The sequence below is a fragment of the Ranitomeya variabilis genome, chromosome 1 (genome assembly GCF_051348905.1).
Source record: "Ranitomeya variabilis isolate aRanVar5 chromosome 1, aRanVar5.hap1, whole genome shotgun sequence".
Lineage (NCBI taxonomy): Eukaryota > Metazoa > Chordata > Amphibia > Anura > Dendrobatidae > Ranitomeya > Ranitomeya variabilis.
This window is the reverse complement of record NC_135232.1, coordinates 610,464,887-610,488,348: the sequence shown is the minus strand read 5'-3', so window position 1 is coordinate 610,488,348 and position 23,462 is coordinate 610,464,887. Positions and strand designations below refer to the sequence as shown.

Here is a 23,462-nt window from a genome sequence, read left to right as displayed (position 1 = left end):
GCAGCCTGGAATTTGAGAGGGCATTACTGAGTAGGCGGGGGTTTTCGCCGGGGTTAGTTTCCACCTTATTAAAAAGTAGAAAACCAGTAACATCTAGAATTTATGGTAGAACGTGGAAAAAGTTTCTGGATTTTTCGGGGCAACCTTTGGGGGACAAGGCTCCTGTGGGTACCATCTTAGAATTTTTACAAGCGGGTTTACAACTGGGGTTGGCAACCAATACACTCAAGGTCCAGGTATCGGCATTAGGTGCTTTATATAATTGCAATCTTGCCTCCAATAGATGGGTATCCCGCTTTATTAAATCCTGTAGTAGGTCTAGACCGATAAAAATTCAGAGACTTCCCCCGTGGGATTTAAATCTGGTATTAAATGCTCTAACCAATAGTCCATTTGAACCCCTGCAGGAATCATCATTAAAGATACTCACTCTTAAAACGGTCCTCCTGGTTGCGTTAACATCAGCCCGTAGGGTGAGCGACTTACAGGCCCTGTCCGTCTCCCCTCCTTACACGCAAATTTTTGATGACAGGGTAGTACTCAGACCAGATCCGGCATACCTTCCAAAAGTTGTACTTAAATTTCATAGAAGTCAAGAGATTGTGTTGCCCTCCTTTTGTAATAATCCTAGGAACCCAGGGGAGGCAAAATTTCATACACTGGATGTGAGGAGGGCTATTGTGCAGTACATATCCTTGACTAATCAGTGGAGAAAAGATCAATCCCTTTTCGTAGCCTTTCAGGGTAGTAGGAAAGGATATAGGGTATCCAAGGGTACTATTGCTAGGTGGATTAGGGAGGCTATTTCATTATCCCATGCTTCCTGTGGCGCCCCGATCCCTGATGGCATTAAGGCTCACTCCACCAGGGCCGTGTCTACTTCCTGGGCTGAAAAAGCAGAGGTATCGATAGATCAAATTTGTAAAGCCGCTACCTGGTCCTCTCCGTCTACCTTCTTTAGACACTACCGGCTAGATCTATCCTCCTCGTCTGACCTTACCTTTGGTAGAAGGGTGCTACAAGCGGTGGTCCCTCCCTAAGGTGGTTCTTTCTCCAAAAATCTCTCAGGTGTGCTGTCATGGGAGACGGGAAAACACCAAGGTTACTTACCGGTAGCCGGTTTTTCCGGAGCCCATGACAGCACCTGTATATTCCCTCCCTTCTCTTTTTCACCCTTTGGTGCGCACTTTTTAGCTGGGTGTATTTTGTTATATTTATAATGTGGTGATGGATTACCATGTACTAACCAAAAGGGCCTCTCATGCTCTGAAAACCAACTGAAGCGAGGGAGAGGTACCGCCCTTTTATTTCAGTAGGTTTCCTGTCCTGACTGGGCGGATCCCTCTCTCAGGTGTGCTGTCATGGGCTCCGGAAAAACCGGCTACCGGTAAATAACCTTGGTGTTTCCTGCCGTCCTAGCCAGTCCTGTGTTTCCTGCCGTCCTAGCCAGTCCTGTGTTTCCTGCCGTCCTAGCCAGTCCTGTGTTTCCTGCCGTCCTAGCCAGTCCTGTGTTTCCTGCCGTCCTAGCCAGTCCTGTGTTTCCTGCCGTCTTAGGGCAGCACGGTGGCGCAGTGGTTAGCACAGCAGCCTTGCAGCGCTGGAGTCCTGGGTTCTAATCCCACCTTGGACAACATCTGCAAAGAGTTTGTATGTTCTCTCCGTGTTTGCGTGGGTTTCCTCCGGGCACTCCGGTTTCCTCCCACATTCCAAAGACATACTTATAGGGAATTTAGATTGTGAGCCCCATCGGGGACAGCGATGATGATGTGTGCAACCTGTAAAGCGCTGCGTAATATGTTAGCGCTATATAAAAATAAAGATTATTATTATTATAGCCAGTCCTGTGTTTCCTGCCGTCCTAGCCAGTCCTGTGTTTCCTGCCGTCCTAGCCAGTCCTGTGTTTCCTGCCGTCCTAGCCAGTCCTGTGTTTCCTGCCGTCCTAGCCAGTCCTGTGTTTCCTGCCGTCCTAGCCAGTCCTGTGTTCCCTGCCAGCCCTGTCTCAGCCGTGCCAGCCTACTCGTCTGAGTTTCAGCTGCCGTGCTCTTCTGCCAGTCCTGCCTGATGCCCGCACCAATCCTGGTATTCCTGTCTCCCAAGTGGGATCAGCAGCCACAGCCAGACACCGCCCTGGAGTAGCACCTGGCAGCTACCTGCTGCACAAGCCTGACCTCACCATCAGGGCCTCCAGTGAAAACCCAGGCAGCTGTCATAGTCACGCCCCTTCCAGGGTAGTCTGGTTTGTGGCACAGTGGGGACACAAACCCCCCGAGCTCACGCCTACCAGTCAGGGCATGAGCGTGACATCCGTCTAGTATTCACCTTATGTTCCCCACCACCCCCGATACTTGCTGGAGAGACAGAGGTACTTACCCCCACATCTGGTGGTCCTGCCCACCTATTCACGACTTCTGGGTGGACATCCTTGCACTCTATAACAAATTATCTCTCCATAGAGTCCAGCCCACCATGGAATTGGCCTTGTTGTCTGTATGTGACCTCTCCATCGCCAAATTCAAGAAAGGTCTTTTACGACATTTCCTAACAGCCGCACGTAACGTGATCCCTCGTTTCTGGAAACAGTCAATATCCCCCTCACGTGCTGACTTTGTGGTCGAATTAAACCATATTTACAGGATGGAGCAATTAGTTGGCCAGGATACTAGAACTGCAGACAAAGTGTTCAACACTTGGTCTCCCTGGATTGCTTTTAGAGAATCTGAGGAACTGAACACTTGGCTACATTGATTGATCCTATTGGTTCCCTTGCGGCCCTTAATCACAACTCTCCTAGACAGCAAACACTATATTAACAGCCATACCTTAGTATAAAAGAACAATAGCCTAAACTTTGTGGAGACTGAAGACCAGATTCTTCCTACCCTTACCCAACCCCCCCTCCTCACCTCCCCTCCCCCCCTTTTTTCTTTTTTTTTTCTCTCTTTCCTTCTCTCTCCTCCTCTTCTTCTCTCTATTCTCTTCTTCTCTTCCTTTTCTCTCCATCTCTCTTTTCTACTCTTTCTTCGCTTGGCCTGGTCTCATGTCAACTCCTTAACCGACATTGAGTACTCGGACGAGCCTAGGCACTCTTGCCTTCATCCAGCGGCCTGGCCCCACCTAGAGCTGGTCGTTGGCTGAATAGTGGGAGCATCTGATGTTTACACCATAAGCAATCTTTCAAGCTATTAGACCTCTGATTAAGCCAGAGGTAATTTGTTCACAAAGTTACAACTTTATTGACTTGTTGATCAATGTCTAAATGTAGAAACTTTTAGTATACAGCTGTTCATTTTTGCATTAATCTCATAATTTTGTATGTGCCGGCGACCGCATTTGAACATCTGATTGCAACTATGTTATTCACATGCAATTCAATAAACTTGATTTACCAGAAAAATATTGGTCTATCAATGACTGTACTTAATTCCTGCAGTACTCGGGGGTGTATCCCATCCGGGCCCGGAGATTTGTCAATTTTAGTGATTTTTAGACACCGCCGTACTTCCTGCTGGGTTAATCAGGTGACATTTAATTGGGAATTTTTATCACTAGTCATATTATCTGCCATGGGATTTTCTTTTGTAAATGCTGATGAAAAAAAGTCATTTAGCATATTGGCTTTTTCCTCATCCTCATCCACCATTTCCCCCAGACTATTTTTAAGGGGGCCAACACTTTCATTTTTTAGTTTCTTACTATTTATGTAGTTAAAGAATATTTTGGGATTATTTTTACTCTCTCTGGCAATGAGTCTCTCTGTCTCAATATTTGCTCCAAAGAACAAAGAAAGTTGAGTTCCAGCTCCGTAAAAAATTCAAAAAGTTTATTTCAGTCCAACATTAAAATAAGACAAATGACTGTGCTCCCTGCGGATACAACTCCCAATGTGAGGGGCAAACGGCAACGCGTTTCGATCCGAGGATCTTTCTCAAAGCCATATCTAAATCTGATTGAGTTTCTCCTATATACTGGGACCCACCTATCAGATTCAATTCCTGTGTCACATGCTATTATAAAAGGTCATAATAAAAGCATTAACAATCCATACAGATATATTTAAAATATTCACTTTATACTTAGCAATAATGCAGCATAGTTTCTACACGTCTATTTAGTCCCATCGGATGTCTGGTATTTAGATGAAATATCCAGTACGCCTCTCGTGTTAGGAGCCGTCTCCTCATATCACCACCCCGCCGAGACATGTTAACCTGCTCTATAGCCTGTACCTGGAAACTTGCAATATTACGTGCATGATGGGTAACAAAATGTCTGGATGCTGCTGACATATTTCTATTATTGCTTGTTGTATTATTAATGTCATACAAATGTTCCCGAATACGGGTTTTAAGTTTCCTTGATGTGCATCCGACATATGACATATTGCATTGATTGCAATCAATTTTGTATATCAAATTCATGGAATTACAGTTTATATATTGTTTGATATTGAATTTAATTGTACCTTCCATGTTTTGAAAGGTTTTGGTTACTAGAGCATGTTTACATGTGCTACAGTTATTTGTGCCGCATCTAAAGAAACCCGGATAATCCAACCATGTTCTTTTTTGTCCCACTATGTGCGATTGGAACAAACTGGGGGATATTTGGCTTCCTATAGTTGGAGCCCTTCTGGACACTACATTAATACCGGATTTTAAAATGTCATTTAGTTGTAGATCCTCATAGAGCACAGGCAGGTACCTGTGGATAATATTTTTTAATTTATTAAATTGAGGGCTATATTGAAAACATATATATGTTTTTTTTATCTGATTTGAATCTGTCTTTCTCTCTAATGTTATTAGATCTGTCCGATCTTTTTTTTCCACTATTTTTTTTGCTCTATTGATTACCCAATTGGGATATTTACGTTTTTTTAGTTTATTTTCAATCTGCCTAAATTCCCCCTGAAGATCTTCTGCTAGAGAACAGTTCCAAAATGCACTAAGAGAACTAAAAGATATGACAGATATTACCATCAAAATGTCAGACAAAGGGGGGGTAGTAGTAGTGCTAAACACATCAGATTACCATAGCAAAATGAAAGAACTTCTATCAGACTCCAATACATATGAGAAATTAAAATCTAATCCATCTAGTGCAATCATAAAAGAAAGGGATTTTATTATAAAGGAGGGACAGAGTCTAGGAGTACTAACTAAAAAACAAGTAGATTATCTAATGGTAGAGAACCCGATTCTCCCTATTATTTATGGGGTCCCCAAAATTCATAAAAAAGAAGGAATTCCTCCTATGCGACCAATTGTATCGGGGGTGGGCTCATGTAATGAGAAACTCTGCCAGTGGGTTGATTCTCTTCTTCAACCATTAGTAAAACGGACTCCAGGATACATACGAGACTCCAAGGAAGTTTTGAGAGTCATGGACAGTAAAATATGGCAGGCTAATTATACATGGGTCTCCTGCGATGTTATTTCCCTTTATACGTGTATCCCCCACTGGTTGGCACTAAGAGCAATACAATACCATCTCACTAAGTTTAGTGGTTTTTCTACGGATTTGATTAATTATTTGCTTAATGTGATTCAATTTCTGTTGTCTAAAAATTTCTTTTTGTTTGATGGCCAATTTTATTTACAAAGAACGGGAGTGGCCATGGGTGCTAAGTACTCACCCTCCCTAGCAAATTTGGTCATGTCATACTGGGAATTGGAATATATCTTTTCGGTGGGTAGTCCGTATTTGGACGATATATTGTGGTATGGCAGATACATAGACGATACCCTCATTATATGGAGGGGGGATGTATCTGCCATACCACAATTTGTGGATTACCTGAGTGACAACGAATACAATATCAGATTTACATACAAAGTTGATAGAATTAGGATTTCCTTCTTGGATTTGGAACTCAGTGGATCTGTTGATCAAAAAATCATTACCAGAACCCATCACAAACCAGTCAGTGGCAACACCATATTACATGCGGATAGCAGTCACAGCAAACATACTATCAAGGCAATCCCAGTGGGGGAGTTCACCAGAATTAAAAGGAACTGTTCTCTAGCAGAAGATCTTCAGGGGGAATTTAGGCAGATTGAAAATAAACTAAAAAAACGTAAATATCCCAATTGGGTAATCAATAGAGCAAAAAAAATAGTGGAAAAAAAAGATCGGACAGATCTAATAACATTAGAGAGAAAGACAGATTCAAATCAGATAAAAAAACCATATATATGTTTTCAATATAGCCCTCAATTTAATAAATTAAAAAATATTATCCACAGGTACCTGCCTGTGCTCTATGAGGATCTACAACTAAATGACATTTTAAAATCCGGTATTAATGTAGTGTCCAGAAGGGCTCCAACTATAGGAAGCCAAATATCCCCCAGTTTGTTCCAATCGCACATAGTGGGACAAAAAAGAACATGGTTGGATTATCCGGGTTTCTTTAGATGCGGCACAAATAACTGTAGCACATGTAAACATGCTCTAGTAACCAAAACCTTTCAAAACATGGAAGGTACAATTAAATTCAATATCAAACAATATATAAACTGTAATTCCATGAATTTGATATACAAAATTGATTGCAATCAATGCAATATGTCATATGTCGGATGCACATCAAGGAAACTTAAAACCCGTATTCGGGAACATTTGTATGACATTAATAATACAACAAGCAATAATAGAAATATGTCAGCAGCATCCAGACATTTTGTTACCCATCATGCACGTAATATTGCAAGTTTCCAGGTACAGGCTATAGAGCAGGTTAACATGTCTCGGCGGGGTGGTGATATGAGGAGACGGTTCCTAACACGAGAGGCGTACTGGATATTTCATCTAAATACCAGACATCCGATGGGACTAAATAGACGTGTAGAAACTATGCTGCATTATTGCTAAGTATAAAGTGAATATTTTAAATATATCTGTATGGATTGTTAATGCTTTTATTATGACCTTTTATAATAGCATGTGACACAGGAATTGAATCTGATAGGTGGGTCCCAGTATATAGGAGAAACTCAATCAGATTTAGATATGGCTTTGAGAAAGATCCTCGGATCGAAACGCGTTGCCGTTTGCCCCTCACATTGGGAGTTGTATCCGCAGGGAGCACAGTCATTTGTCTTATTTTAATGTTGGACTGAAATAAACTTTTTGAATTTTTTACGGAGCTGGAACTCAACTTTCTTTGTTCTTTGGATCCTACACGATTTCCTGCTGCGGAGTTCCGTGCACCTGCGTTCATTAACGGTGAGCTGGCTTATGACTTTTTCTTTGTTCTCTCTCAATATTTGCTGCCTTGATTTGCTTTTTACAGCATTTATTTAATTTTTTGTATTTATTTAATGCCTCCTTACTACCTACTTCCTTTAATTCTCTAAATGATTTCTTTTTGTCACTTATTGCGCCCCTTACAGTTCTATTTAGCCATATTGGTTTCCTCCTATTTCTAGTATGTTTATTCCCATACGGTATATTGTCATGAATCCCCAATGGCTAGGGATAGCACAGGACAAGCAAAGTAAAACAAATATCGGACGAGCTCTAGGGTGATGGAACCTGGGCTGACCGCTGCCCTACGCCTGACAAACGCAACTAGAGATAGCCAGGGAGCGTTCCTACGTTGGTTCTAGACGCCACGCACCAGCCTAAGAGCTAACTAGTACTGCAGAGAAAACAAGACCTCACTTGCCTCCAGAGGAATTAACCCCAAAGGTATAGTTGCCCCCCACATGTATTGACGGTGAAATGAGAGGAAGGCACACACATAGAGATGATATATATAGCTTTAGCAAATAGAGGCCCGCTGAAAACTAGAAAGCAGAATGATACAAAAGGGGACTGAGCGGTCAGCAAAAAACCCTAATCAAAAAAACCATCCTGAGATTACAAGAACCCATGTGCCAACTCATGGCACATGGGGAGAACCTCAGTCCACTAGAGCAACCAGCTAGCATAGAGACATTCTAAGCAAGCTGGACCAAAAACCAAACAACTGAAAATCAGCACTTAGCTTATCCTGAAAGATCTGGGAGCAGGTAGGCAGGAACCAAACAGAGCACATCTGAACACATTGATAGCCGGCAAGGGAAATGACAGAAAGGCCAAGTAAAATAGGAAACACCCAGCCTCTGATGGACAGGTGGAAACCAAAGGCCGCAACCCACCAAAGTCACCCAGTACCAGCAGTAACCACCAGAGGGAGCCCACCAACAGAATCCACAACAGTACCCCCCCCTTGAGGAGGGGTCACCGAACCCTCACGAGAACCCCCAGGGCGATCAGGGTGAGCTCTATGGAAGGCGCGGACCAAATCAGTCGCGTGAACATCGGAGGCGACCACCCAGGAATTATCCTCCTGACCATAACCCTTCCACTTAACCAAATACTGGAGTTTGCGTCTGGAAACACGAGAATCCAAGATCTTTTCAACAACATACTCCAATTCTCCCTCCACCAGCACCGGAGCAGGAGGCTCGACCGAAGGAACAACGGGTACCTCATACCTCCGCAACAACGACCGATGGAACACATTATGAATAGCAAACGATGCTGGGAGATCCAAACGAAAAGATACAGGGTTAAGAATCTCCGAGATCCTATAAGGACCGATGAACCGAGGCTTGAACTTAGGAGAAGAGACCTTCATAGGGACAAAACGAGAAGACAACCACACCAAGTCCCCAACAAGAAGTCGGGGACCCACGCGGCGACGGCGATTAGCAAACTGCTGAGTCTTCTCCTGAGATAACTTCAAATTGTCCACCACCTGATTCCAAATCTGATGTAGCCTGTCCACCACCACGTCCACTCCAGGACAATCCGAAGACTCCCCCTGACCCGAGGAAAAACGAGGATGAAACCCCGAATTACAAAAAAAAGGAGAGACCAACGTGGCAGAACTAGCCCGATTATTAAGAGCAAATTCGGCCAGTGGCAAAAAAGCAACCCAGTCATCCTGATCAGCAGAAACAAAACACCTCAAATAAGTTTCCAAGGTCTGATTAGTTCGCTCCGTCTGGCCATTCGTCTGAGGATGGAATGCAGACGAGAAAGACAAATCAATGCCCATCTTGGCACAAAACGTCCGCCAAAATCTAGACACAAACTGGGATCCCCTGTCAGAAACGATATTCTCCGGAATCCCATGCAAACGAACCACGTTCTGAAAAAACAAAGGAACCAACTCAGAGGAGGAGGGTAACTTAGGCAAGGGCACCAAATGAACCATCTTAGAAAAGCGGTCACACACAACCCAGATAACGGACATTTTCTGTGAAACCGGGAGATCAGAAATAAAATCCATGGAAATGTGCGTCCAAGGCCTCTTCGGGATGGGCAAAGATAACAACAACCCACTAGCCCGTGAACAGCAAGGCTTAGCTCGAGCACACACTTCACAAGACTGCACAAAGGTACGCACATCCCTAGACAAGGAAGGCCACCAAAAAGACCTGGCCACCAAATCTCTTGTACCAAATATTCCAGGATGACCAGCCAACACAGAAGAATGGACCTCGGAGATGACTCTACTGGTCCAATCATCCGGAACAAACAGTCTTTCTGGTGGACATCGATCCGGTTTATCCACCTGAAACTCCTGCAATGCGCGTCGCAAGTCTGGGGATACGGCGGACAATATTACCCCATCCCTAAGGATACCAGCAGGCCCAGTGTCTCCAGGAGAGTCAGGCACAAAACTCCTGGAAAGAGCATCTGCCTTCACATTCTTTGAACCTGGCAGGTATGAAACCACGAAATTGAAACGAGAAAAAAATAATGACCAACGAGCCTGTCTAGGATTCAAACGCCTGGCAGACTCAAGGTAAATGAGATTCTTGTGATCAGTCAAGACCACCACGCGATGTTTTGCACCCTCAAGCCAATGACGCCACTCCTCAAATGCCCACTTCATGGCCAAAAGCTCCCGATTACCCACATCATAATTGCGCTCGGCGGGCGAGAATTTTCTAGAGAAGAAAGCACATGGCTTCGTCACCGAGCCATTAGAACTTCTCTGTGACAAAACCGCCCCCGCTCCAATCTCGGAAGCATCAACCTCCACCTGAAAAGGAAGTGAAACATCTGGTTGACACAACACAGGAGCAGAAGAAAACCGGCGCTTAAGTTCCCGAAAGGCCTCCACGGCCGCAGGAGACCAATCAGCAACATCAGCACCCTTTTTAGTAAAATCAGTCAAAGGTTTAACAATACTGGAAAAATTAGCAATGAACCGACGATAAAAATTAGCAAACCCCAAGAACTTCTGAAGGCTCTTAACAGATGTAGGTTGTGTCCAGTCACAAATAGCCTGAACCTTAACGGGATCCATCTCAATAGTAGAAGGAGAAAAAATGTACCCCAAAAAAGAAATCTTCTGGACTTCGAAGAGACACTTTGAGCCCTTGACAAACAGAGAATTGGCCCGCAAAACCTGAAACACCTTCCTGACCTGTAGAACATGAGACTCCCAGTCATCAGAAAACACCAAAATATCATCCAAATACACAATCATAAACTTATCCAGATATTCACGGAAAATATTGTGCATAAAGGACTGAAAGACTGACGGAGCATTGGAGAGTCCAAAAGGCATTACCAAATACTCAAAATGGCCCTCAGGCGTATTAAATGCGGTTTTCCACTCATCACCCTGTTTTATCCGCACCATATTATACGCACCACGAAGATCTATTTTAGTGAACCACCTAGCCCCCTTAATGCGAGCAAACAAATCAGTAAATAATGGCAATGGATACTGGTATTTGACTGTAATCTTATTCAGAAGGCGATAATCTATACAAGGCCTCAGGGAACCATCTTTTTTTGCCACGAAAAAAAACCCTGCTCCCAGAGGGGACGAAGATGGACGAATATGTCCCTTTTCCAAGGACTCCTTAATATAATTCCGCATAGCAGTATGCTCTGGCAGTGACAGATTAAATAAACGACCCTTAGGGAACTTACTGCCAGGAATCAATTCTATAGCACAGTCACACTCTCTATGAGGAGGGAGCGAATTGAGCTTAGGCTCCTCAAAAACATCCTTATAATCTGACAAAAACGCAGGGATCTCCGAAGAAGTCGATGAAGCGATAGAAATCGAAGGTGCATGATCATGAACCCCCTGACATCCCCAGCTTAGCACAGACATTGTTTTCCAGTCCAGGACAGGATTATGAGTTTGTAACCATGGCAGATCAAGCACTAGTACATCATGTAAATTATACAGTACGAGGAAGCGAATCACCTCCTGATGAACGGGAGTCATGCGCATGGTCACTTGTGTCCAATACTGCGGTTTATTCATAGCCAATGGTGTAGAATCAATTCCCTTCAGAGGAATAGGAACTTCCAGAGGCTCTAGACTAAAACCGCAGCGTTTAGCAAATGACCAATCCATAAGACTCAGGGCAGCGCCTGAATCCACATAGGCATCGACGGAAATGGAAGACAGTGAAAAAATCAGAGTCACAGACAAAATGAACTTAGACTGCAGAGTATCAATGGCAAAAGATTTATCAACCCTTTTTGTGCGTTTAGAGCATGCTGATATAACATGAGCTGAATCACCACAATAAAAACACAAACCATTTTTCCGCCTATAATTTTGCCGTTCACTTCTGGACTGAATTCTATCACATTGCATAGTCTCAGGTGCCTGTTCAGAAGACACCGCCAACTGGTGCACGGGTTTGCGCTCCCGTAAACGCCGATCAATCTGAATGGCCATAGCCATAGACTCATTCAGACCTGTAGGCGCAGGGAACCCCACCATAATATCCTTAATGGCCTCAGAAAGACCATTTCTGAAGTTTGCAGCCAGGGCGCACTCATTCCACTGAGTAAGCACCGACCATTTCCGAAATTTCTGACAATATATTTCCGCTTCATCATGCCCCTGAGAGAGGGCTAATAAAGCCTTTTCAGCCTGAATCTCTAGGTTAGGTTCCTCATAGAGCAATCCCAATGCCAGAAAAAACGCATCCACACTGAGCAACGCAGGATCCCCTGGTGCCAATGCAAATGCCCAATTCTGAGGGTCGCCCCGTAGGAACGATATAACAATCTTGACCTGTTGAGCAGGGTCTCCAGAGGAGCGAGATTTCAAAGAGAGAAACAATTTACAATTGTTCCTGAAATTCAGGAAGGTAGATCTATCTCCAGAAAAAAACTCTGGAATAGGAATTCTAGGTTCAGACATGGGAGTGTGAACAACGAAATCCTGTATGTTTTGAACCTTTGCCGCGAGATTACTCAGGCTGGAAGCCAAACTCTGGACATCCATGATAAACAGCTAAGATCAGAGCCATTCAAGGGTTAAGAGGAGGTAAGAAGCAGCTAGACAGCAATTAAGGGCTAGGCAGCAAAACTCTGAAGGAAAAAAAAAAATAAAAATTTTCCTTGAACACTTCTTTTCCTCCTGCTTCAGCCCAAACAATTAACACTTTGTGGGCCGGCTATACTGTCATGAATCCCCAATGGCTAGGGATAGCACAGGACAAGCAAAGTAAAACAAATATCGGACGAGCTCTAGGGTGATGGAACCTGGGCTGACCGCTGCCCTACGCCTGACAAACGCAACTAGAGATAGCCAGGGAGCGTTCCTACGTTGGTTCTAGACGCCACGCACCAGCCTAAGAGCTAACTAGTACTGCAGAGAAAACAAGACCTCACTTGCCTCCAGAGGAATTAACCCCAAAGGTATAGTTGCCCCCCACATGTATTGACGGTGAAATGAGAGGAAGGCACACACATAGAGATGATATATATAGCTTTAGCAAATAGAGGCCCGCTGAAAACTAGAAAGCAGAATGATACAAAAGGGGACTGAGCGGTCAGCAAAAAACCCTAATCAAAAAAACCATCCTGAGATTACAAGAACCCATGTGCCAACTCATGGCACATGGGGAGAACCTCAGTCCACTAGAGCAACCAGCTAGCATAGAGACATTCTAAGCAAGCTGGACCAAAAACCAAACAACTGAAAATCAGCACTTAGCTTATCCTGAAAGATCTGGGAGCAGGTAGGCAGGAACCAAACAGAGCACATCTGAACACATTGATAGCCGGCAAGGGAAATGACAGAGAGGCCAGGTAAAATAGGAAACACCCAGCCTCTGATGGACAGGTGGAAACCAAAGGCCGCAACCCACCAAAGTCACCCAGTACCAGCAGTAACCACCAGAGGGAGCCCACCAACAGAATCCACAACAGTATATGCTGTGCACAGGTCCTATCCAGGATGCTAATAAACGTCTCCCATTTCCTTTGTGTATTTTTATGTCTCAGGATATCGTCCCAGTTAATTGCACCAAGATCATCTATCATCCGTTGGAAATTTCCCCTCCTGAAGTTTAGTGTCCTTGTCACCCCTCTACTACACATCTTATTAAATGATACATGAAAACTTATTATTTTGTGATCACTATTCCCCAAGTGACCCCCAACTCTTATATTTGATATGCGGTCTGGCCTGTTGGTTAATATTAGGTCTAGCAGTGCCTCCCCCTTCTTGTTGAGTCCTGAACCAGTTGTGAAAGGTAATTGTCTCTCATAATTGTCAAAAACCGATTACCTTTGCTGGAACAGCAGATTTCCGTTCCCCAATCTATTTCAGAGTAGTTGAAGTCCCCCATAATAATGACTTCTCCTTCAGTCGCAGCTTCATCTATTTGCTTTATGAGGATATTCTCCGTTGCTTCCATTATTTTTGGAGATTTATAACAAACCCCTATCAGTAATTTATTATTTTTCCCCCTCCCCTTATCTCCACCCACAGGGACTCTACATTTTCATTAAATTCACCTATATTATCACGCAGGATGGGTTTTAAGGATGATTTTACATATAGACACACACCTCCCCCTCGCTTATCTGTACGGTCATTTCTGAACAGACTATAGCCCTGCAAGTTAAAGGGACTCTGTCACCTGAGTTTGGAGGGAACAATTTTCAGCCATAGGGGCGGGGTTTTCGGGTGTTTGATTCACCCTTTCCTTACCCGCTGGCTGCATGCTGGCTGCAATATTGGATTGAAGTTCATTCTCTGTCCTCCGTAGTACATGCCTGCACAAGGCAATCTTGCAGGAACCCAAACCCCTCCTTCCTACACCAATTCTTGAGCCACTCATTAACCTCCCTGATCTCCCGTTGCCTCTCTGGCGTGGCACAGGCAGTATTTCGGAAAATACCACGTTGGAGGTCCTTGCTTTCAGCTTGCAGCCTAATTCCCTGAAATAATCTTTAAGAGCCTTCCACCTACCTCTAACTTTGTCATTTGTGCCAATGTGCACCATGACCGCTGGGTCTTCACCAGCCCCTCCCAGTAATCTGTCCACCCAATCAGTAATGTGTCGGACTCGAGCGCCAGGTAGGCAGCACACCGTCCGACGATCCCTGTCTTTGTGACAGATTGCCCTATCTGTTCCCCTAATAATTGAGTCCCCACTACCAGCACCTGTCTGGCCTGCCCTGCTCTCCTATTTCCCTCCTTACTGGAGCAGTCACTCCTCCGGCTTTCAGAGGACATGCCTGGCTGCAGAAGTGCTACCCCTGTACTGGCACCCCACTCATCTGCCAACTTAGCAAACTTATTGGGGTGTACCAGATCAGGACTAGCCTCCCTGGCACTCTTCCCTCTACCCCGCTTCCTAACTGTCACCCAGCTTGCTGCTCCACTGTCCTGCAGCTCCATCCTACCATTCCCCCCTCATCTATCCCATTGAGCGTCTGCTCAGTGAGCAGAAGACTCCTCTCCATATTGTCTATGAATCTCAGTGTTGCCAGCTGCACATTTAGATCCAGAATCTGGGCTTCCAAATGCACAATGTGCTCACATCTCGCACAGCAGTATGCACCCTCGACCGGCTGATCAAGGACTGCATACATGTGGCAAGATGTGCACTGGATGGCATTAACAATAGTGGAGCACATTTCCTAATGGGGATTGCACCAGACAGAAAAGTTAAATAAATAAAAAAACAAAAACAAATGCAAAATATTAATAAAATACAGACAGCAATTCAGTAATTCCTCCCTTGGAAACTCCCTGAATACAAAGTCACTGAATCACAATTCACACTTACCGCAGTTCACACACGCTCCGGTCACACTCAGCTCGTTCACACTCGCTAAGCTGAAGATTTAAAGATTATTTTTTTCTTTTTCCCCTCTGCAGCAATCCACCTTGCTGTTCAACGCACTTCCAAAAAGCATACTACGTGGCCGTGCATATTCTAGAATACCCGATGCGTTAGAATCGGGCCACCATCTAGTAATGATATATTACAGCAGTGACATCACCGCTCCTCACATATAATGATATATTATGTCAGTGACATCAACGCTCCCCACATATAATGATATATTACAGCAGTGACATCACCGCTCCCCACATATAATGATATATTACAGCAGTGACATCACCGCTCCCCACATATAATGATATATTATGTCAGTGAGATCACCGCTCCTCACATATAATGATATATTATGTCAGTGACATCACCGCTTCTCACATATAATGATATATTACAGCAGTGACATCACCGCTCCCCACATATAATGATATATTACAGCAGTGACATCACCGCTCCTCACATATAATGATATATTATGTCAGTGACATCACCGCTTCTCACATATAATGATATATTACAGCAGTGACATCACCGCTCCCCACATATAATGATATATTACAGCAGTGACATCACCGCTCCTCACATATAATGATATATTACAGCAGTGACATCACCGCTCCTCACATATAATGATATATTACAGCAGTGACATCACCGCTCCCCACATATAATGATATATTACAGCAGTGACATCACCGCTCCCCACATATAATGATATATTACAGCAGTGACATCACCGCTCCTCACATATAATGATATATTACAGTAGTGACATCACCGCTCCCCACGTATAATGATATATGTCAGTGACATCACCGCTCCTCACATATAATGATATATTACAGCAGTGACATCACCGCTCCCCACATATAATGATATATTACAGCAGTGACATCACCGTTTCTCACACATAATGATATATTACAGCAGTGACATCTCCGCTCCTCACATATAATGATATATTACAGCAGTGACATCACCGCTCCTCACTTATAATGATATATTACAGCAGTGACATCACCGCCCCTCACATATAATGATATATTACAGCAGTGACATCACCGCTCCTCACATATAGTGATATATTACAGCAGTGACATCACCGCTCCCCACATATAATGATATATTATGTCAGTGACATCACCGCTCCTCACATATAATGATATATTACAGCAGTGACATCACCGCTTCTCACATATAATGATATATTACAGCAGTGACATCTCCGCTCCTCACATATGATGATATATTACAGCAGTGACATCACCGCTCCTCACTTATAATGATATATTACAGCAGTGACATCACCGCCCCTCACATATAATGATATATTACAGCAGTGACATCACCGCTCCTCACATATAGTGATATATTACAGCAGTGACATCACCGCTCCTCACATATAATGATATATTACAGCAGTGACATCACTGCTCCTCACATATAATGATATATTACAGCAGTGACATCTCCGCTCCTCACATATAATGATATATTACAGCAGTGACATCACCGCTCCTCACATATACTGATATATTACAGCAGTGACATCACCACTCCTCACATATAATGATATATTACAGCAGTGACATCACCGCTCCTCGCATATAATGATATATTACAGCAGTGACATCACCGCTCCTCACATATAATATATTACAGCAGTGACATCACCTCTCTCGACATATACTGACATATTACAGCAGTGACATCACCGCTCCTCACATATAATGCTACATTACAGCAGTGACATCACCGCTCCCCACATATAATGATATATTACAGCAGTGACATCACCGCTCCTCACATATAATGATATATTACAGCAGTGACATCCCCGCTCCTCACATATAATGATATATTACAGCAGTGACATCACCGCTCCTCACATATAATGCTATATTACAGCAGTGACATCACCGCTCTCCACATATAATGATATATTACAGCAGTGACATCACCCCTCCCCACATATAATGATATATTACCGCAGTGACATCACCGCTCCCCACATATAATGATATATTACAGCAGTGACATCACCGCTCCCCACATATAATGATATATTACAGCAGTGACATCACCGCTCCTCACATATAATGATATATTACAGCAGTGACATCACCGCTCCTCACATATAATGATATATTACAGCAGTGACATCACCGCTCCTCACATATACTGATATATTACAGCAGTGACATCACCACTCCTCACATATAATGATATATTACAGCAGTGACATCACCGCTCCTCGCATATAATGATATATTACAGCAGTGACATCACCGCTCCTCACATATGATATATTACAGCAGTGACATCACCGCTCCCCACATATAATGATATATTACAGCAGTGACATCACCGTTCCTCACATATAATGATATATTACAGCAGTGACATCACCGCTCCCCAAATATAATGATATATTACAGTAGTGACATCACCGCTCCTCACATATAATATATTACAGCAGTGACATCACCTCTCTCGACATATAATGCTACATTACAGCAGTGACATCACCGCTCCCCACATATAATGATATATTACAGCAGTGACATCACCGCTCCTCACATATAATGATATATTACAGCAGTGACATCCCCGCGCCCCACATATAATGATATATTACAGCAGTGACATCACCGCTCCCCACATATAATGATATATTACAGCAGTGACATCATCGCTCCTCACATATAATGATATATTACAGCAGTGACATCACCACTCCTCACATATAATGATATATTACAGCAGTGACATCACCACTCCTCACATATAATGATATATTACAGCAGTGACATCACCGCTCCCCACATATAATGATATATTACAGCAGTGACATCACCGTTCCTCACATATAATGATATATTACAGCAGTGACATCACCGCTCCCCACATATAATGATATATTACAGTAGTGACATCACCGCTCCTCACATATAATATATTACAGCAGTGACATCACCTCTCTCGACATATAATGCTACATTACAGCAGTGACATCACCGCTCCCCACATATAATGATATATTACAGCAGTGACATCACCGCTCCTCACATATAATGATATATTACAGCAGTGACATCCCCGCTCCTCACATATAATGATATATTACAGCAGTGACATCACCGCTCCTCACATATAATGATATATTACAGCAGTGACATCACCGCTCCCCACATATAATGATATATTACAGCAGTGACATCACCACTCCCCACATATAATGATATATTACAGCAGTGACATCACCGCTCCCCACATATAATGATATATTACAGCAGTGACATCACCGCTCCCCACATATAATGATATATTACAGCAGTGACATCACCACTCCTCACATATAATGATATATTACAGCAGTGACATCACCACTCCTCACATATAATGATATATTACAGCAGTGACATCACCGCTCCTCACATATAATGATATATTACAGCAGTGACATCACCGCTCCTCACATATAATGATATATTACAGCAGTGACATCACCCCTCCTCACATATAATGATATATTACAGCAGTGACATCACCGCTCCTCACATATAAGATATATTACAGCAGTGACATCACCACTCCTCACATATGATATATTACAGCAGTGACATCACCGCTCCCCACATATAATGATATATTACAGCATTGACATCACCGCTCCTCACATATAATGATATATTACAGCAGTGACATCACCGCTCCTCACATGTAATGATATATTACAGCAGTGACATCACCGCTCCTCACATATGATATATTACAGCAGTGATATCACCGCTCCCCACATATAATGATATATTACAGCAGTGACATCACCGCTCCTCACATATAATGATATATTACAGCAGTGACATCACCGCTCCCCACATATAATGATATATTACAGCAGTGACATCACCGCTCCCCACATATAATGATATATTACAGCAGTGACATCACCGCTCCTCACATATAATATATTACAGCAGTGACATCACCGCTCCTCACATATAATGATATATTACAGCAGTGACATCACCGCTCCTCACATATAATGATATATTACAGCAGTGACATCACCGCTCCTCACATATAATGATATATTACAGTAGTGAACTCACCGCTCCCCACATATAATGATATATTACAGCAGTGACATCACCGCTCCTCACATATAATGATATATTACAGCAGTGACATCACCGCTCCCCACATATAATGACATATTACAGCAGTGACATCACCGCTCCCCACATATAATGATATATTACAGCAGTGACATCACCACTCCTCACATATAATGATATATTACAGCAGTGACATCACCGTTCCTCACATATAATGATATATTACAGCAGTGACATCACCGCTCCCCACATATAATGATATATTACAGTAGTGACATCACCGCTCCTCACATATAATGATATATTACAGCAGTGACATCACCCCTCCTCACATATAATGATATATTACAGCAGTGACATCACCACTCCTCACATATAATGATATATTACAGCAGTGACATCACCGCTCCTCACATATAAGATATATTACAGCAGTGACATCACCGCTCCCCACATATAATGACATATTACAGCAGTGACATCACCGCTCCCCACATATAATGATATATTACAGCAGTGACATCACCACTCCTCACATATAATGATATATTACAGCAGTGACATCACCGTTCCTCACATATAATGATATATTACAGCAGTGACATCACCGCTCCCCACATATAATGATATATTACAGTAGTGACATCACCGCTCCTCACATATAATGATATATTACAGCAGTGACATCACCCCTCCTCACATATAATGATATATTACAGCAGTGACATCACCACTCCTCACATATAATGATATATTACAGCAGTGACATCACCGCTCCTCACATATAAGATATATTACAGCAGTGACATCACCGCTCCCCACATATAATGACATATTACAGCAGTGACATCACCGCTCCCCACATATAATGATATATTACAGCAGTGACATCACCGCTCCTCACATATAATGATATATTACAGCAGTGACATCACCGCTCCTCACATGTAATGATATATTACAGCAGTGACATCACCGCTCCTCACATATGATATATTACAGCAGTGACATCACCGCTCCCCACATATAATGATATATTACAGCAGTGACATCACCGCTCCTCACATATAATGATATATTACAGCAGTGACATCACCGCTCCCCACATATAATGATATATTACAGCAGTGACATCACCGCTCCCCACATATAATGATATATTACAGCAGTGACATCACCGCTCCTCACATATAATATATTACAGCAGTGACATCACCGCTCCCCACATATAATGATATATTACAGTAGTGACATCACCGCTCCCCACATATAATGATATATTACAGCAGTGACATCACCGCTCCTGACATATAATGATATATTACAGCAGTGACATCACCGCTCCCCACATATAATGACATATTACAGCAGTGACATCACCACTCCTCACATATAATGATATATTACAGCAGTGACATCACCGCTCCTCACATATAATGATATATTACAGCAGTGACATCACCGCTCCCCACATATAATGCTATATTACAGCAGTGACATCACCGCTCCTCATATATAATGATATATTACAGCAGTGACATCACCGCTCCCCACATATAATGCTATATTACAGCAGTGACATCACCACTCCTCACATATAATGATATATTACAGCAGTGACATCACCGCTCCCCACATATAATGACATATTACAGCAGTGACATCACCGCTCCCCACATATAATGATATATTACAGCAGTGACATCACCACTCCTCACATATAATGATATATTACAGCAGTGACATCACCGTTCCTCACATATAATGATATATTACAGCAGTGACATCACCGCTCCCCACATATAATGATATATTACAGTAGTGACATCACCGCTCCTCACATATAATGATATATTACAGCAGTGACATCACCCCTCCTCACATATAATGATATATTACAGCAGTGACATCACCACTCCTCACATATAATGATATATTACAGCAGTGACATCACCGCTCCTCACATATAAGATATATTACAGCAGTGACATCACCGCTCCCCACATATAATGACATATTACAGCAGTGACATCACCGCTCCCCACATATAATGACATATTACAGCAGTGACATCACCACTCCTCACATATAATATATTACAGCAGTGACATCACCGCTCCTCACATATAATGATATATTACAGTAGTGACATCACCGCTCCCCACATATAATGATATATTACAGCAGTGACATCACCGCTCCTCACATATAATATATTACAGCAGTGACATCACCGCTCCCCACATATAATGATATATTACAGTAGTGACATCACCGCTCCCCACATATAATGATATATTACAGCAGTGACATCACCGCTCCTCACATATAATGATATATTACAGCAGTGACATCACCGCTCCTCACATATAATGATATATTACAGCAGTGACATCACCGCTCCCCACATATAATGAAATATTACAGCAGTGACATCACCGCTCCCCACATATAATGATATATTACAGCAGTGACATCACCGCTCCTCACATATCATATATTACAGCAGTGACATCAACGCTCCTCACATATAATGATATATTACAGCAGTGACATCACCGCTCCTCACATATAATGATATATTACAGCAGTGACATCACCGCTCCTCACATATAATGATATATTACAGCAGTGACATCACCGCTCCCCACATATAATGATATATTACAGCAGTGACATCACCGCTCCTCACATATAATGATATATTACAGCAGTGACATCACCGCTCCTCGCATATAATGATATATTACAGCAGTGACATCACCGCTCCTCACATATGATATATTACAGCAGTGACATCACCGCTCCCCACATATAATGATATATTACAGCAGTGACATCACCGCTCCTCGCATATAATGATATATTACAGCAGTGACATCACCGCTCCTCACATATGATATATTACAGCAGTGACATCACCGCTCCCCACATATAATGATATATTACAGCAGTGACATCACCGCTCCTCGCATATAATGATATATTACAGCAGTGACATCACTGCTCCTCACATATAATGATATATTACAGCAGTGACATCACCGCTCCTCACATATAATATATTACAGCAGTGACATCACCGCTCCCCACATATAATGATATATTACAGTAGTGACATCACCGCTCCCCACATATAATGATATATTACAGCAGTAACATCACCGCTCCCCACATATAATGATATATTACAGCAGTGACATCACCGCTCCCCACATATAATGATATATTACAGCAGTGACATCACCGCTCCTCACATATAATGATATATTACAGCAGTGACATCACCGCTCCTCACATATAATGATATATTACAGCAGTGACATCACCGCTCCTCACATATAATGATATATTACATCAGTGATATCACCGCTCCTCACATATAATGATATATTACAGCAGTGACATCACCGCTCCTCACATATAATGATATATTACAGCAGTTACATCACCGCTCCTCACATATAATGATATATTACATCAGTGATATCACCGCTCCTCACATATAATGATATATTACAGCAGTGACATCACCGCTCCTCACATATAATGATATATTACAGCAGTGACATCACCTATGTTTATAACACGTCACATAATATTCATTACCGTTCTAGTTCTATCTCTATGTCCTTTAGGATCTCTTCTCTCTAGAATATGAAGACAACAAATATTAACAAATTTATATAAAAAATAAATATAATTGAAATATATTATTTTTAATTAAATAAAATAAATTTTTCTCATTATGTTCTGGTCACCTCGGTAATGTTTCTTGAGTCATGCAATGTCCTAGATCTCAGCATCTTGAGCACCAAAGGAGGAAACAGCAAAGCAGCACAAAGTATTTCAGAAGAGTGGGAGGCAGTGATTTATACTTTGTAGTGATGATAATACAGAGAACATTTATATGAGCACCTGCAGTCAGGTCTATTCTGTATCAGTGCTCTTCCTGTACTTACTTTTCCCAGGAGCGTTACCATGGAAACAGTCAACAGAAGTTGAAAATGTGACATCACTTCCTGACTCTATTAGGATATGTGCACACGTTGCAGATTTGCCTGTGGAATTTTCTGTGCAGATTCTTCCTCTCTTTGCAGAAAATGCAGGTGCGGATTTGATGCGTTTTTTTATGCATTTTTGATGCGGATTTTCATGCGGTTTTTTCATGCAGATTTCTATGCCTTTTTGAAAACTAAATAAAGATCTATTATTGAAC

The 23,462-nt window shown here is 42.5% G+C and overlaps 1 protein-coding gene across 1 annotated transcript in view; it reads right to left on the bottom strand.

Annotated features, from left to right (window-relative positions):
* Positions 1-23,212, bottom strand: part of CFAP141 (cilia and flagella associated protein 141) — a 51,171-nt gene extending 27,959 nt beyond the window's left edge. Inside the window, exons 1-2 of the mRNA XM_077292699.1 lie at positions 23,005-23,212; positions 22,853-22,893 (exon numbers count right to left, since the gene is read on the bottom strand). Coding sequence (XP_077148814.1) covers positions 22,853-22,893; positions 23,005-23,049 — 86 coding nt within the window. The 5' untranslated portion in view covers positions 23,050-23,212. The remainder of the gene's footprint in view (positions 1-22,852; positions 22,894-23,004) is intronic.
* Positions 23,213-23,462: the final 250 nt, after the last annotated feature.